The sequence below is a fragment of the Hippocampus comes genome, unplaced genomic scaffold, assembly GCF_001891065.2.
Source record: "Hippocampus comes isolate QL1 unplaced genomic scaffold, H_comes_QL1_v1.1 scaffold177, whole genome shotgun sequence".
NCBI classification, from domain to species: domain Eukaryota; kingdom Metazoa; phylum Chordata; class Actinopteri; order Syngnathiformes; family Syngnathidae; genus Hippocampus; species Hippocampus comes.
Genome location: NW_017806158.1, coordinates 220612 through 239389, shown reverse-complemented (window position 1 = coordinate 239389; position 18778 = coordinate 220612). Strand labels below are relative to the sequence as shown.

The following is an 18778-nucleotide window of genomic DNA, read 5'->3' as shown; positions in this document are numbered from 1 at the left end:
ATCGGTCACGTGACCGAGAAGTGTGCCTTGACGTGAGTCAAGCGTGACACAGACGGATGTAACAGAGAATCCGGTAATTTTTCAAAATAAAACATTTCGTATTCCGAAATAAATAAAATGGAAATAAGGCAAGTTCTTTCTGTGCGGCCCGGTACCGGTCCGCGGACCCGCGGTTGGGGACCCCTGATCTACGGTGTTGACAAGGTCTTTACGAAACGTAAGGGTGCTGTCTACTGGTGACAAATAGGAATGACAAACCTTCGACTGAAGTGGCTCTCAACTTTACAAGTACAGTCCCACCGAAAAAATACAACTCTCTGGGTAGATTTATCAGGTGCTGTCTCACCATGTTGGTCTTTGTCGTGTTTATGATCCTCTGGACGAGTTGGAACTGGGAAAGTCAATTCCTTAGTCTGTGGCTGCGCAGACGCGACGGAGCATGTGCTCAGCGTGCACTCGGTGCAGCCCCTACCAAGCCCCTCGCCCCTCCCCTTTCTCTTCTGGTCTACCTCTCTCAGCGCGGCAGCTGAGCCACTGCCAAACGTCGCTTCGGACACGTGAAAAAGAGAGAGCGACATAGCGACATAGAGAGGGAGAGAGATAGAGAGAGAGAGAGAGAGAGAGAGAGAGAGAGAGAGACGGAGGGAGGGTGACGGCTCTCATCATCCACTTCAAGGAGCCGCCTCTTTTTACCGACTCGTTCGCGGCCGACACATCACTAGTGTATTCTGCTCATATTCAGTCATGCTGTATAACTTTCCCATGCCAGCAGCCTAACTTGGCGTCCTTGTAACAATCATCACCTAGAATTGGGATACTCCCTGCTGGAGACGCACAAACATTGGAATGCGCTAAATTGAGAATCGGTTTAGGAGAAACGAAAGTTATGATGTCACACCTTGTGTCTCGGTATGGCCCTTCTGATAATATAAAAATGATGTGAATCTCTTCCTGCTTCGCACTCGTGACACGCAGCCATTGTCTGTAAATTGCGTGTGCCCGGAATATTCTGTTCTTAAAAGCTTTGAACAAACTGTTCATTGGCCCCAGCCTATATTTGGATTACCAACATTCTCCTCGTCCGAAATTCAACGAACACGCGGGGGGAAAGAAGGCCGCTTTCCCCCCCAAACATTCCTCCGGAATCACCTGTTCGATCATGGTGTGATTGGGGAATAAGTGAAATCATACAGTAACATTTTCTGCAGTGTTAAATTTGAGTGCTCATAGACGCAGTTTCAGTTTGTGTTTTTGTATTGTACAGTACCATTCCGCGTCACACTGGGAAGTCACATTTGACTCTCAGCAAATGTTGACATCACAGTATTTAAAATTCAGATTGACATCAGTGTAGGGTTCGATTCCAGAGTTTGGATGTTCTCCCCGAGCCTGCGTGGGTTTTTCTCCAGGTACTCTGACTTTCTCCAATATTCCATAAACATGCGTGGCAGGTTAATTGTCCCGAGGTGTGAGTGTTTGTCTGTGTGTGCCCTGTGATTGGCTGGCAACCAGTTTAGGGTGGACCCCGCCGACTGCCCGAAGGCAGCTGGGATAGGCTCCAGCACGCCCCGCGACCCTCAGAAAATGGATGGATAGATGGTTTGACATGAGCAAAAACATGTTCACCAGCTTCTTCCCAGCCACCCCTCCATGGACCCCCCCCCCCCAAAAAAAAAAATCCTCTCATTCTGTTCCTGTTTGGAGATTTATTTAATTAAGGCATCATTAATTTTATGTGTGGTTTGCTTGGCAATCATTCATTAGCTAAGCTTAGAAAAATACACCTCTGTATTAATGTTTCACTTTTCTGACATTTTTAACACATGGGCATGTCCATGATGTGTTCAATGACATGTGTAAATGTACACGTTAGATAATGAGCCATAATGCACAGCAAAATGCGAACAAAACGTTCACCTAGCGTTCGCCAACAGTTTTAGAGTTGTTTTTTTTCTTTTCGCAAGGAAATTTTGCTGTCTGCCATGCTGTCTACTCATTCTCCAAAGTGTATTTCATGCCATACAAAGACCATCTGGTGCTGCATCTTTCACATCAAAAGTGGAAACTCACCTGGTAGCTATATTTCATAGTATTGGCTGGGAAAAAATATGGCTTCATTCTTTCAGGAAAAATGACATAGATGCAGTGTAGCTGTGTATGTATATCATTGTGCAGTCTCGCCCAAAATCGACACGTGACGGTTAACTCGTGAAGCATTTAATGAACCTGGCTTTATTATTTTGAAATCATCTTTAAAGTTACTGAATGTACATGGAAAAAAAATGAAATTAATTATAGATTAATATGATGTTTTTAATGCTACAAATGGCTATACATACATACGTGAAACATCCAATTCAGTTTCGAGTGGACAAAACATAATGAAAACTGCTAGTTTTGCCATTTAACACCCTTGTATATGCCCATGTGTCGTGAGGTATGCAACAGGTGTATGACTGGCTGCCCTGTATGTCAATCAAGTGACAAATTTCATAACCGATGATAGGAGGAACTCTCCTTTTTTTTTTTTTTTTTAACTCATTCACTGCTGTTGTCAGGCAGCTATATCAATAGAATAAAACTGGGAGGGCTGGCAGTGCCTAAGTTAATGCCATTTAATCGCCCAACACCCCCTTCACGAGCTCCCGGTACAGCTCACGATCGATGCAATGTCTTAGATTTTTACTTTTAGAAACAAAAACATGTGTTTATTATCTCTAAAAGTGACCCAAAAGTATGTTGAACCTTACAAATATAGCCTGTTAAACTTTAGCATTACACTATCTGATAATTCGCAAAGTGCTTTTCATACACAGCATGTAGCCTACTTCATTGCAGATTAGAATGTAATCAAAGATCATGACACCTACACACCCCCATGTTGCTTGAAGCTGAGATATTTAAATAAACAAAACAAAACAATATTGTCGAGGAAAAGTGAAAAGACAGAGCTGAGGTGGTGATGGTTGGTGGGTATGAAGGGGGAAATGGAGACGGAGGGGAGACATGTCGGTCTCAAATAACAACGCTGTTGTTGAGGTGCGTGACTGTTAGCCCTTCCATCACAGCTGGTGCCATTTGCCGTCCTTGCCCACTTATTCCTTATGCTGTCAGCGGACATGAAGCGACAGGCTTCAGTTGAAGCTCTAAGTTAGGTTTTGTACTGCACTGTACAGTGGTGCAATGAGATACAAGTCTAATTCATGACGTGGCGACGCTTGTAACTGTCATGAGGAGCGGCGACATGTCGCAAGAGAAAAAGAACTGTGTGGTGGAAATGAGCACTTATGATGTCGAGACGCCATGTGTCATGATGCAATAGAAGGGCATACGTTTAAATGAATTGAGTTCCATGACAATTGACTTGACAAATGGCTGAATGATTGGCATGAATAGTTGCAATTCCAAAAGAGTTCAGCGTCCTTGATTTAGGCCCTTCTGAATTAGGTTTAACCACTAGGGAGAGCCCTGCTTGATTTACACTTTTACAAAATACACTAAGTGCAATTAGCCAGGGGATTAGAATACTGTAGTTACCTTTACTTAACCACTATAGGACAATAGAGAGAACCACAGTAAAAATTCAGATTAGAATGACTACTGTATTTCTGAATGAGATACGAGAGTGCGCCATACTGCATTTAGGCAGCTGAATTGACCCTTTCAGGGACAGCGGTTACTACAGTTGACAACTTTTCATGTCAGGTTACAGGGTGCATGAAAGGGTTAAATCCACAAATGAAATTTACAAACTTAAATGAAAACATTGTTTCCCACAAACCAGATATCCAAATATAAGCTTGCTCGCTGATGGTCATTGAATTCCCGACTATAGTACAGCACTATCTCAAATTTGAGCTTCAAATTCAAAGTAAAAAAAAAAAAAAAAATCGAACGAATGATGGCTTCTAGCTCGGAAAACATTCGTGTCAATCATCTGTCGCGCGCACACGGCCATACACATCAAGAGTACATCCCCGCACAGCATCGCAAAAGATAAACTTTCAACTGACAAGATTTAGTATTATAGTAACAGCCCATCACGAATGAGGTGCTTTGTCTGGGGTAACAAGGTAACAGATCAATGCAAAACAATGAACAAATGATTTACACCTCTTAAGTCATGCAAAAAAATGATTTGTTTTGAAAATTGCAAACTTCGCCTTTAAATTAGGCCATCAGTGTCAGAAACCTTTGTGGTGTAAATCTGTCAGTGGAAAATGGCACTTTGGGGCCTTCCAAATTGGTGCTGCAGAAAGAAAATATAATTCTCTCGGCCCCTCGCAGACTTGGGCGCTTTAAATCATGATCACGCCCCCCACCCTCCCCCCCTCCTTTTATGGGATGCCTGTCGAGCTTGCATTGCATCTCACTGGACTGAAACAAATGAAAGGTTCACAAATTCAAAGTAACTTTCAGCCACTGTACAGTAGGTCAAAACATATTGGTTAAAAAAAATCCTGGTCTTGTTCAATAGGCTTTCTAACAAAGACATGCTGGAGCCAACGTACTTATTATTTGATACATATTTCCCCTCTATTTCGGGGTTGGTTACGGAGTTACAAACAGTGTCAAACAGATGCCTGTGAATGGATCAGCCGGATGTTGGGAAAAGACACTCTCTCCACTGTTTCTGTCCCTCCTTCCCTCTTTCTCTCTCCATCTTTCAACACTAAGTGGATTTCTCCATAAGGTAAACGGTGACCTTCCCATCTGGGGCAACGGATAAAGCCAGATTACACCCATTTACGTGTGATGGGATCCAGAGTTCATGAGCACAGATGGGCAGTATGGATCTTCAGTGCTAATGTAGAATCAACACATAAAATTAATTGGAATATATTTCCATCTCATGTTAGTGTGAATAAATTGCCTGTGGAACTAAAAAGAGTTTAATTACTCTGCAGTACATTTACCTTCTTCATTCTCCAACTTAGATTGTGCTCCTCACACCTCTTTGTATATTGTCATAAATACATTTTTAAAACATGCAAAAAAAAAAAAAGCTTTCTATATGCCTATTCAGCAGTCACAGGAATGTGCCTTGGTGTAGCGCATGCAGTAATTTATGTGTGATAGACGGTGGAGTCTTGCCGTAGTGGCAACACAGTCTAATAAGCTCAGTAACAATACACCTTAGTCGGCTTTAACCATTGATTAATCAACAGCTGACATGACTAAAAAATAATCCCACATCAAAGTGAGCTTTTAAGGCGTGCATTTTTTGAAAATAAACTATTTAATTGTGATCTATCTTCTCTCAGAGAAGGGGGCTGATTAGCTGGAAATAGGAGATGAAGTCATCTAAAAAGTCATGCAATGCAATGTACGGATGAGCACAAATGATGAAACTATGAGTGATGATCTCTGACATGGTGGCTCTGGTGCCAAGATTTACATCAATTCTGAGGCCATATGTAAGGGGATAAGAGGGGCTGCTGGATACAGTAGCTGACTGAACCTCCCCCACTATTTTCATGGTTGTCTACCTGCCTCTGCCATTATGATATTCACTGTGTCTGGAGACATTCCAGCTCACAATACACTTTCATGAAATCAAGAATGAGGGCCAGGGGACCCAATAATATGTACAGTAAGAAGCCATTTGGCACATATATGATCTCAATAACGTATGTGAGGTGGTTCTCAAAAGGCGAGGAAAATGGTGTTCTCAGGTTCACTTTGTGAAACAGTTTTACATTGAAAAAAAAAACCCAGAATAAATTCCAAAATAATATGAAAAATATTGAATTCTTTAGCTTCCGCTGTGTTGAAATCAAATAAACGTGTAATACATTTCCACACGCGTTTACGGAATACTCTACTGGACACACGTCATAAAGACTGTTATACGTACAATATTGACCGACAGCGACCTCTACGGGTAAATATTGAGTATAGCAGGATTTGTGTCTCGGTCATGAGAAGATTTCAGACGCCTCATGAGGACAACTTAAACTGGTGTGTGAAACACAGGGCCTGGCGCCACCTACGAAGCCGACATCCAATTGTGTCACGTCCACAAGCTAATTTTAGATGTCTTTTATTAACCACCTGCCTGTAAAGAGGACTTATACAATTCCCATAATGCACCGCAAGCCACTCACACGGTCAACTCATCACCAGGTCAACGCCACTGACAATTCGGTTTTGTGGTGTTTTGACACATATCGGTCCTCTTTTTTCCCCCCTATTTGTAAATGTTATGTCCATTTTAATGTCCATATAACATTTTTCTGAGAGAGTGATTTTTTAAAATTCGTTTTCAGACATGATCATCTAAATTAAAATGAATTAACGCTTGAAATGTATCAGTCTGTGTGGAATGATTGTATGCATTCCACAAGTTTCACTTTTTGAAGAGTATAACTGAAATAAATCAACTTTCTTTTATATATATTGTTTTTTTAAATAAATAAAATAAAAAGCCATGATTTAATAACTTCATAAGAATCCAAAAAACAAAAGCTTGGGGAACCTAGGGAAACCCAAAACAAGCACACACAGAATATGCAAACACTAGACATGAAGACTACACTTGGTTGGTCAATTTTACAACACCTCATCAACTTTTGAAGCAAAGTTACATGGTTAGTTGAATTTAGATCATCGACGGTCACTGCGTCGAGTTATGTACCTCAGTTGACTCAGAGTATCAAATCAGGCTCATGGTAGAGCATGTGACCTCGACTGCCTTTTCTGAAATGTCATCCTCACACCCACAGTCTGACGGCAGCAGAGCACTTTAGTAGTTTGCACTCACTATGGAGAAATAAGGGCTTGGTTTCAATGGCCACTGACCCTTGGACCCAGCAGAAAGATCTGTTGCTGCAAGCTCACCTGCTGGTGTTTCCGGAAATGAAGCTTAGCTCCATGACACACTCCAGAAGGACGGGTCACAAGGTAAGTGTTCATTGGAGATACAGAGGTGCAGTTAAAAGATCAAAAACATTATTTTTTTTTCTTCAAAATCTCTTGGTTGAGTGGGTATCTTCTTAATGGAAATGTTGTCGGGGATAAAACTCACAAATGTTTTCAGACATTAGGACAAATTCTTACTCTCCAATGAAGTACAGCCCTCCTACATGATACTGGTAATTTTTTAACGAGCATAGTATTGGTTGTGATGATCATTTGGAACATTTTATATGAGAATTTTCACACAACATTGTCATTTCCAGATAAAAGATACCCACCCATTCAACTAAAGCACATTCTGAATAATTTGGGGCTTCATTTTTGTAGCTCTACAGAGATCATTTATGTAACCAATAGGAGATGTTATGTGGATGCAATGAATTCCAGTTCAAGCAGGTTTATCACCTGAAAAAAACAAAATGTCCATTTTACAGTTTGGGTCGAAATACTTTTAGACAGTAAAAAAAACAAAACAAAAGGAGTTTTTTTTTTTCAAACTCTCACTGTGCTATTTTGTACTTCAAATGACAGTGTAATTCCCTACAATCATTCACATGATTTCTATTGGCATCTTTCAGGTTGAATAAAAAATGGACGTCGATTTGTGCATCTGGCTAATACTGTGTGCAACTGGAGGTAGGTTTGAGGGCAATTATTTGATGCAATTTTGTGAAATTTTAAAACAGTTGGGCAGCGGAGTAACTGTTTTTGATCCGGGAATGTTATTAATGAAAATTTACAAATGACATAAAGTACTACCTCACAAAAATCCCATCCGTTTACAGTACCTATCCATTTCCTATACAGGATAGGATACCCGCCTTTAAGCGTGCGGTTGTGGCAGGGAGCAAGCTGCATTGGTCACCAGCTCACCGCAGGGAACATCATAACAAAGAACGATTCACACTCATTTTCACATTTATGAAGGCGCACGTTTTTTGATGTGGGATGAAGCTGCGGTACCCGCAGAATCATCAAGATCATATTTAACCCTTTCAGGGACAGCGGTTACTACAGTGGACAGCTTATCATGTTATCAGGTTACAGCACAGGTGTCAAATTCAAGGCCCGGGGGACAGATCTGGCCCGTCACATCATTTTATGTGGCCCGCAAAAGCAAATCAAGCATGTCAAGTTCGATGATGCTTGCTAAAGTCTGAACTAAAATGTCACATTTTCACAATAACAGTCATTATTCTTGACTTCTGATTTTAAAACTAGTTTTTCATCAATTTGTTGTGCGCTGTGTATGTAATATGTGGAGGTGATTAAACATTTATATGGTTGCCCAAAATTCATAACAGCCCTCCAAGGCAAACCGTAACTACAATGTGGCCCGCGACAAAAATGAGTTTGACACCCCTGGGTTAGAGGGAGCATGAAAGGGTTAAGATTCTTTTTTTTGTCATGGGCCACATTGTAGCAGAGGTCCTCATTACCATGAAAACTACCTAAATTAAATAATTAAAGTGTATTCAATCAGTTATATGCAAATATGTGTAACCCCTCATATTCACAATCCCCTACTCGTTGATTCACACATTCAGATTTTTTTTTTTTTTTTCTGGAACTTATCTTTTATTCCTTGAAAAACTCACTGTTTTGTTCTCAGACCAAAGTTCGATATCTAATGTTAAAAGTATTGCTTTGGCAGCATCTTTCGGCATGGTGGTGCCAAGGAACTATGTTGAAGTCAGTTCAAGAGCTTCCTGTAGTGTTTTGCCGTCATCATTGGGCAATCATAATACTTCTTGGGAGAGCATCGATTACTCATGGATTTTCGCTATCCACAGCTGGGCTTGATTTGATCCTGCGACCGTACAAATCAATACTCCTTGTAAATACGTTAAAATAAAGAAAAAAATTACACAGACATTTTATTTGCTTAGTGGACCAAATAAAGTGCCTGGGAAACCTTGATTTTGACACTAGTGCTCTACATCTAATCCTTTACTGCATTTATTATTTAATTCATCATATAAAGCCTGCAGTCCTCAAACCTAGATTACACTCCATAAGCAGTGTGATTACACTTTATCAAAAAGACACCTGGTCAAACACGTTTCTGCAGCTCTTTTATCCAGAACTGTTAATTGTTACCTTTGAACAGTGTTCAAGAACGATAACATGACAACCGTGTTGCCCATTCCGGCCGTGAGGATTGTTTGAAAATCAGGGGTCACTTTGAGTACACATTTCTTTTGCACATTCTTATGGCATAAGAGTAGAGAATAAACAACCCAAATCCATCCATTTTCTGAACCGCTTTAACCTCAACAGGGTCGCGGGGGGTGCTGGAGCCTATCCCAGCTGTCTTAGGGTAGTAGGCGGGGGACACCTTGAATTGGCAGGGCACACAGAGACAAACAACCATTCGTATTCACAGTCACACTTATGGACAATTTAGAGTGTTCAATCAGCCTGCCAGGCACATTTTTGGAATGTGGGAGGAAACCGGAGAGGCACGAGGAGAACATGCAAAGTTTACACAGGAAGGCACCTCTGCACTGTTAGGCCAGCACGCTAACCAGTCGATCATCGTGCCACAACAAGTCAAAACACACATACACACACACACACACAAAAACAAAACATTCCATCAATTCGAATGGTCCTGATATTTAATAGACGGTTTGACTTTCGGTTCGGGAAAAAAAACACACACACACACACACACACACACGCACAATGTGCTGTATTGACATACCTTGGGCAAACATGTCCCAAGCAATAACTTCAACAGAGCTGTCATGCGTTCATTTTGATTGTTTTGAGCAATGGAAAGTTCAGCCAAAGTTGATCTATCACTTTCTCACTCTCTCCTTTCTTCCTGTATTTTTATTTATTTTTTTACTTTGAATTAACTTTCAGTAAATTTTATATGTAAAACATGTTACCTAGATGACAAAAACAACAATCAGTAATCGAGTCGGTCATTTTTTGAACATGATGAAACCAAATCACTGCACAAATTGTTGTATTATTATATATTATGTAGGTTAGATACATCCAAGAGACAAAAACAACAATCAGTAATCGAGTCGGTCATTTATTGAACATGATGAAACCTAATCACCGTACAAATTGTCGTATGATTATATATTATGTAGGTTAGATACATCCAAGGGATGCTTAGTATCCCGTTCCAGTATCGTATTTTGTTTCCTGAACTCTTCAGCTAATTTATTGTTCCCGCTTTCCCGGTTGTCATTGTTTCTTCAGTGATGGGACAGTTCCAAGTGGAGCCTCTCGAATCTACTGTTCTAAAAGGCTCAGATGCTCGATTCAGTGCCACGGTGCAGGGAATGTGGGAAGTCATGACATGGAATGTCCGAGGTTTTCTGGTCCTCACCGTTCCGAGAATTGGTAACATTTCTTCGTCCTCGGAGCAGTTTTCTGCCTCCTTCTGCTCCGCCGAGGACACCAGCTGCGTGGTGTTCACCATCCACGCCGCCTCCCGTATGGAGGCTGGGCCGGTCATCTGCACAGTGCAGGGAGACTACGGCTCCAAGTCAGCACAGCTCCATGTGCAAGGTACTGTAGATTCTCGAACATCTACTATCTGCATATCACTTCAAATTCACTTTTGGAGACAAATTAACTGTCCATATGCATGACGTATTTTGAGAAAGACAGACTTTTTTTTTTTTGGTCAGCTTTACCACCCTAGTGGATTAACCCTTTCAGGGATAGCGGTTAACACAGTGGACAGCTTATCATGTTATCAGGTTACAGTGTGCATGAAAGGGTTAATATAAAGTAATTTAAGTTTAGACACAATAACATGCCCTATGCTACTATGCAAAATACAGGGGCTCAAAATTTATTTGGACAATCGACACACGAGAGTGTTATTAGAAATACTTGCATACTGCAAAAGCAGCTCAAGCCTTTTGGAAAGCAAAAAAAAAAAAAAAAAAAAAAAAGCAAGATTTCTCCATGACCAAGTTGTTACGTCATCACAACCAAATCGATCATGCTTTCAGTCAATCGTGTTTACATTCATTGACTAAAAAGGATAAATTGTTTATTGGTTGGGTGAAAATCTTTTGGCTGTGTATAATTTTGTCTAAAGACCTTCAGCAATCAAAGTACCTTGCATATGATTGCTGCATTTCTCAAATGGTAAAAGTCATGTATATTTATTATTATTATTATTATTTTAACATTTTTTTTATTTTTTTTTGGGGGGTGGAACATCTTAAATTTTAGTTCACTCTTCAAAGTCTATTCTGGTGGTGTATAAAACTGTCCAGATACCTCTCGACTTAATTGCATCACAGTTTCTCTTAACTTTTTTCCCTCCAATTGTTAAGACCTGAATGTTAGCATTCATAACAGTCACGGTTTCAGAGAACTAGACAAATTTTGTCATATGCATGGGTAACGCTGGTTTGTTTAAATCGTAGGCAGATTGGTTTAAATTGAACAACATATAAAAATATTTGTCTTTTAAAAACAAAGCAAATGGCAAACTATTTTGAAATTGTTGATTGTCATCTGGAAATTGCAAAGACTTGTCAGGTCAAATATTTCAAAGTCCAAACCATTCATTATTCATAAGTTCTAGCAAGTCGCAAGTTCCAAAATTGCTGCCTTCGGTCTGACTCAACTCAAGACTTGGCTCGAGTCCCCCACCTCTGGCTAACTCGATATCCTCTCCATTGAATGTGTAAGTGGCTTAGCGATCTAAAAAAATAAATAAATAAAAAAATGAATTCGTATCATGTTCTACAACTCTTGAACAGAAATCAGAATATATATTTCAATTCATTCAAATATCGTAAGGACTGTTCTTGAATATTTGTAAGAAGACATAGGTCGCTAAAGACCAGAGGACATACACGACCTTTGTCGGGTGAATTCGTATCATGTTCTACAACTCTTGAACAGAAATCAGAATATATATTTCAATTCATTCAAATATCGTAAGGACTGTTCTTGAATATTTGTAAGAAGACATAGGTCGCTAAAGACCAGAGGACATACTGTACCTTTGTCGGGTGAATGGAGCCAAAATGTTTTTTGTTCTCTTCTGTTCCTGTCAATTAGAGAGTGGTACAGTCCAGATCAAGGAAGGTGATAGGAAGGTGACCCAGGATGAAGAGGTGGACTTCAACTGTCTGACTTCAGCTTGGTTCCCTAGCCCTGTTGTCACCTGGAACCTGAATGGTGGTGCCGTGGATAGCAGCCTGTACAACAGTACTCACGTAGCTCACGGAGATTCCTTCAACTCCTCCAGTGTCCTGAAGTTTAAAGCTGTCAAAAATTCGACCGTGGAGTGTTTGGCGATGCTGCAGACACTGACAAAGCCACTATCCAGCTCGGTCCACCTAGTGGTTGGTAAGAAATTCTTCCACAAGGCTTAAATGTTTTATTACATCGGTTGGGATGTGCTTACATTAACTTGCGACTCTGAACAGAATCAGTACATGGAAGCAGTGCGAGTCCACTTCCTATGACAGTTGCAGACTTGAACAATGTGAGACCACCCATTGCGGTTGTGTTATGCATCCACTACATGGAGCTACGCTATAGGGAATACAATACAATACAGCTTTATTTATATAGAGCCCCGGCTGCGGCTGCCTTATGCATCCACTAGATGGAGCTACGCGAAAGGAAATACAATACAATACAATTCAACACAGCTTTATTTATATGGATCCTTCACAACCGCTGCAGCTGTAACAAAGTGCTTTACAGAGCATTTAAAATACTACGTTCAAGAAATCTGAATATTGACCCAAATATAAGGCGCATCTGATTATAAGGCGCGCTGTCGGCTTTTGAGAAAATAGAATGCTCTTTAGGTGCGTCTTGTAGTGCGGAAAATACGGTATTATCTAAATCGCTAGCAACACAAGCAAGGACACCCTTAGTGATACGTATCGATGTCATTCAGCACAAGCATGAAATTTCATGCCTGTGGAACAGGTATACAGTACTTGCTTGGCCCCGATCTGTCCAGCATGAGTGGCTTCACCTTGGTGAGGTCCTCAAAAGTTGTAATACACCGTACATGATTTGAACTGATAAAAAAACGTATAAAATACGGGGAAAACTTACAAGTTGACAGGTATGTGAGGAGCACCAAAATAATTGTCTTGCCTACAGTCAAGCACGGTGATGGTTGCGTCACAGTCTCAGGCTACCGACACTGGGAAAATTCATTGAGCTGGGTCAAATCCCTTTAGGAGCTGGTCTACATGACATAATATTAACACTCAACATATCTCCAAGCTAACACACGGTTTGCTGAGGAAGGGGATGGAGTGGCCAAGTGTGTCTCCAGCTACCCTAAGGAATGTATAATAAAATGATAATGGAAATTGTTGACATTAAATTTTTGTGAGCTACTGTATTCATTGTGACTGGTGTATGCCACATCAACACATTTTCCTTTCTTTTTAAAATAATAACCTCATAGCCGTAAGTCTGTTTTAGTGTTAATTCATTTGCTTTGACAGTGCCAAAGCCTCCAGACTGGACCGTCCTGATAGCTGTGGTTTGCTCTTTTGGAGGATTTGCTCTGCTATTTTTACTCATCTATGGGATGGTCTTTTGCTACAAACGCAGGAGAGAAAAAGGTATTCCAAAAAGCCAAATATGTTTTAAAATCCACTTTGCTTAGTTGCTGATCACAATACTGTACCTGTATAGTTTTCCCACAAATTAGGCAATGATAAAACCTGCACTTGATCATAATGAAATATTAAGTATAAGAACATGATACAAATAATATTGCTATTTCATTGCAGAACCCAACTACCAAGAAGAAATGATGTAAGGAGCCAATCTACCATGACTGAACAGTAGATGAGTTACTTCTATACCACAGATACTTAAATATAAATCTTAAAGGGCCACAAAGATTAAAAACAAAACAAAACATTTTTTACAATCATTTACTTTTTTTGCTTGCTTCATTGTTTCCATTACTGATGTCGTGCATTCCGATTTCTCCATCTTAGAATAGCTCCTTGTGTTTACCCCAAATCTACCCCATTCTGAAAACTCTGTTTCTTCTATTCTTTTTTTTTTTTCTTCAAATATGTGACAAGAATCCTGATGATCCTTGCTGTGATGATTTCAGTGCGCATTATGTAGTTGCACAATTACCGTAGTGACATATCTTCTCCCATTTCTGTTTCTAGTAAAAGATTGAGGACACAGAGCCAGTTGAGCGGACTGAGACCGCCTGGACAGAAACAAGGTCAAGTCAATGCAGGTTATGTGACAGATGGTCAAAAAAGTAAGGCTGGGGATTACACAACAAACCACCCAAACTTTCTACAGACACGATTGTTATTTATATCATCATCATCATCATCATCATCAGCAGTAACAGTAACTTCAAATGTTATATTTGTCATTGCGTGACACAATTCAAACCCACCGACAACTAACTTCCCTCCCTCCACTGGTTTGCAGGTGTCACTCCAAGTGACTTGACAGACGGTGCTTCAACTCGCTCCAATTTTTTTGAGGTAGCTATGTTTGTTTTGCAATAGAGATGATGGACAAAAAAAAAAATGCTTGTGTAAAGCAGTGGGTAGATAATTGCTGCACCCGAGCAAATCACCCGAAACTGCGTTTAGATCCAACTTTTCATAAATCTCAGCCACAGCAATGAGTTAATATTTGAATTTCGGGTTAATGGCTTCACAACGTTGTGAACGTAACAGCAAACAGTATTTATATTCAGGGTGTTCCAATTAGGACTTTAAGATACCAATTCTGACCACACATGGATTCGATGTGGAATGTTAAAATCGTAATTGATTAATCTGTCGATTGTTACATTTCTATCCCAATTGATTGCAGAACAGTTGACATTGCTTCAAATTGACAGCACAAAAAAATGCACGTACAATTTATGATTCATTTATCATTTTGATCCTTAACATATCAGAAAATAGGGGCATATGTGAATCATGACTTCAAGTAAAAATAGCTGTTGGCAAATGTCCGATATGAATTAAACACAAGTCATGCTTATGCGGAGACTCGTAAGCAGGTTAGGATGAAAACAAATTTGCAATTTGAATTAAAATAGTCCATACCACACCTCACAGGGCAAATCAGAATGGAATTCAACTTGGTTTGTGGAGTATGAAATTAAAAATGGAAGTATTTATTTCATTAAACAAACATATTATATGTTATGTGTAACATCTTTTGGGCGTTTGTTTGGAGCGCACAGTGGTACTGGCTGCCAAATTGTTTTTCTTAATGGTTTTACATATGATGCTAAGATCTTTCAGCAATGTGACGTTTCACTTATGTGATCTGTACCTCTTGTTTTTTTAGATGCCTGATGCTGTTTATAACAGCACAGACAATGGAAATGGCTACAGCATTGAGGGTGAAGGCTTTAGAAAACACAGACATGCTACGACTGTGTAAAAAGACCGAGCACCCTGAACCCCAAAGACCGAAACAAACAAACGTCCGGCTCTTCTGTTGGCTTTTACAGGACTCTCACTGTTTTACCGTGTGTATTTGGAAAATAAAAGTGACATTATTTTTGTATTTACCCTTAAAATATAACTCCATAAAATGACAGTATGGTATGTTTTTATTTCACTGTACATTATTAGCCACTAATGGAGACAGGGGTGGCTGAATTGGTCAGGTTTCTTGAAGGCCCATGAGCGAAAGGACCCTTAAAACTATTTTCAATTCATGACCATTGACATCGAGAGGCCTAAAGCGTCATTTTGTTTTCTTCTAATCTCTAGGGCCACCCTGTCTGTCTCTATACTGTATGTGCCCCGTTATTATCTGCCAATCATTTTTTAGGTTCTCTTGTTCGGTGGTCTGGATAGGCATTTAGGGTAAGATGAGTTATTATGGCTGTGTACGTTCTAAATATGGTTAACTAACTAGGTCGCTTTTTCATCCCTGGTGGACGACGATGACAACTGCTTTTCTCGATTTATTATAGCTTGCTGAATTTCTCTGATAGATAGCTTTAATGTAGTGAAGCCTTATTTATTCTACAATTAATTGTAGCTTTTTCTATGTAAGTAGCTTGCCAAAACTCTTTTGAAAACAATCAGGTTGCATAGGCATGGCGTAAGTTTATTTTTGCCATTCGAAAACACTGAAGCACGAGACATGTAATTGACGGTTGGTCCATTGCGTGGCGCTAGAGACTCACTTATCGGACCTGTGGATTGACGTGAGGAGAAGAGAAAAAAAAAGCTACGCATCCCGTATAAAAGCCAACATCTCTGAGAGAGGAGCCCTTAAAAGAGGATTCTTAGTTGGAGGCATCGGGGGACGCTAATAACTCGACCCACGCACACCGCGCAGCCATGAGTGAGGTAGGTTTCCCAGAAGAAGAAGAAAAAAAAATCCCAACACTTTTTTGAGGCATTTTCCACGCAAAACTGTATGATATTCATTTCAGAACCTTCTGTTGAGTTAACGATGGAATAATGTGCAGAAAGACACATTTAGGAATCCGGTTCATTTTAATGGCTAGTTTTTGTTAGAACAGAAATGGACGTGATTGTGTTCTGTTGTGACTTTTAAACCTGACCTAGAGTGAGATACAAAAAAAACAAACAAACGAAAAATCCTTGACTTGATAAAATAAATTGTAATAGCCCAATGTAATTTCTGCCATTACAAAGCTAATTGTTATTGATACTCTCAAAGAGGTGTTAATTTACTGTTTGATGCTGTGGGTGTAACTTGCAATGCACTCTAATAGGTGTTTTTAATCAAACCCTATCGTGTAGTCAAATGAGGTAACCAAAATATTACAAACATCTTTCTCTTCAATCGTGTACACTTAAACACCACTGCAAGTTGTAACTACTGTACATAAAATTGCACATTATCAGCTATGATGTAAAACAATATTTGATGCAGTTTCCCATTTTGGTCATCAAATGGGGCAACTGTTTCTAACTGTTGTGGCTGCTCAGTCTAATTTCACTCCTAATTAAATGGCAATTCTCTTGTACTGTCTTTCACTGTCCAGCTGACATGGTGCTGTTGTGACGAGACAATTGTGACATGAATACAAACTTTTGAGGGAATGACCAGCAGTAATGACTGACAAATGGAAACGTGAGAGGGAAGTGCATGACCATACTTGAAGGCATAAAATGGCTCAACGCGGCTCCACTTTGACATTCTGCACTGGGGCTAAATGCAGCGTAAAAACATGCTGGATGATGTACAGGCAGCACTGCCTCACTTGGTTCATCTTAGCATCCCGCACTGGGGCTAAATGCAGCGTAAAAACATGCTGGATAGTGTACAGGCGCATGCCTCACTTGGTTCATCTCAGCATCTCTTCACTAGGATGAGTTATTTCAATGAGTCCGAAAATACATTTTAGTATTTTCATGGTGCCTGAAATTATTTGTTGTAAACATTGAAATACTCATTGTTTGCCTGGAAACAAGAGGTACAATAAGAGTACAATAACCAAACCACACAGAGAAGGTGGAGCTCGACACATTGCCTGTGGTCCGTGGGACTTCCATTCTTCCATCCATTATCTGAGCCACTTATCCTCAGGAGGATCACGGGCGTGCTGGAGCCTGTACCAGTCGTCTTGGGGTTAGTTGGCGGGGTACACCCTTACAGGTTGCCAGCCAATCGCAGGACTTTTAACATGTTTTTACTAAAAAACACTTAAACCATATTGAGTGATCGTATCTACCAATTAACTATTTATATTTTTGTCGCAGTAAGATTTTTCAACTTTTTCTGACCTTCTTTTTCAAGGTCAGTAAAACAAGCTATCTGGCGAATGATTACTACCGTTGAAAGGATTACCTGCGTAAGGCACATACCTGTGTGGGTGATGCAATACATTGAGCTTTTAGTCTTGTAGTGTATATTTGATGCTGTATGTTTGACATTATAGCCATGAAGAGAGGAGAAACAAATCAGTTGTGTGCACGCCTACTACGGCGCAAAACACCCTTTTTAAAAAGCACCACTCTGTGCCCGGCTTGCACGGGTCTGCATAAGTACCTCAATTTTGGTGAAAAGTTAGTCTAACACACCTCTGCCAGATTTACACTGTCTCACGCCTGACACAAAATAGAATTCTATGTCAAAGATCCCATTTGCCTACATATTAACCGTGCTACAAGTGCTTTCATTCTACATTTTTTTCTCTGATTTTGCCTCTATTTGTCAGATGTCCATTTCCACGGAAAAGGAGTAGGCAAAAAAAAAAAAAAACAAGAATCAAAACATCAGATGCCTCTTGTCGAAACGACTGTACATCCTGTCACTATTTAAACAGCAGTTTGTTGAACACCTCTTATTGACTTAATTACATCTTTAGTCAGTGCATTTAAAAGAAAACATCCCAGTTGACAGAACAACAGGATATCCTTGCTATTCTACATGCATATTTGTTGAATTAATTGAATTAATGCTCATCGGAAGGTATAATGTGAACTTGTGACGTGAACTGTTTCTCACCTTAATAAAACCACTTAAAAAATATATGTTATTTTTAGCCCTCTTTTACTGACGCTCAACAATCAACGCATCAACATTTGAGTGACCTCAGCTATATTTATCTGCCACCTAGTTTAATTATGCTGAGAGTGTTGCCTTGGGTTTGTTTCATCAGCCAAAGTAGACTTGAGCCTGATATATTAAATTAACTAGATAAGAGTCTTAGAAGCTGCTGATCAGTGAAAAAAGGACAATAAAATGAGATTGGGAAAAGTGTCAGTGGATGGATTTTTTTTGGGCTTTTGCTGATTTAGCATTGATAAATTCATGGTGGTCTGCAACAAAACAGATTATTTAAAAAAATTCAGCATGGTACATGGTGATCAGAATATAATCCGACACACACACACACACACAC

General features: G+C 39.9%; 1 protein-coding gene across 2 annotated transcripts; it reads left to right on the top strand.

The window, feature by feature from the left end:
* Nucleotides 1–6714: 6714 nt before the first annotated feature.
* Nucleotides 6715–15491, top strand: igsf5a (immunoglobulin superfamily, member 5a). 2 transcript variants are annotated; one of them, XM_019895093.1, is made up of 9 exons: nt 6715–6903; nt 7497–7554; nt 10141–10452; nt 11971–12261; nt 13389–13508; nt 13680–13704; nt 14076–14134; nt 14353–14408; nt 15232–15491. In XM_019895093.1, exons 2-9 carry the CDS (start codon nt 7509–7511, stop codon nt 15325–15327), a joined length of 1005 nt encoding a protein of 334 aa, XP_019750652.1. In that variant the 5' UTR covers nt 6715–6903; nt 7497–7508; the 3' UTR covers nt 15328–15491. The 2 variants fall into 2 exon arrangements, with proteins under 2 accessions (XP_019750652.1, XP_019750651.1); XM_019895092.1 differs by having other exon boundaries at nt 6717–6903; nt 14076–14173.
* Nucleotides 15492–18778: the final 3287 nt, after the last annotated feature.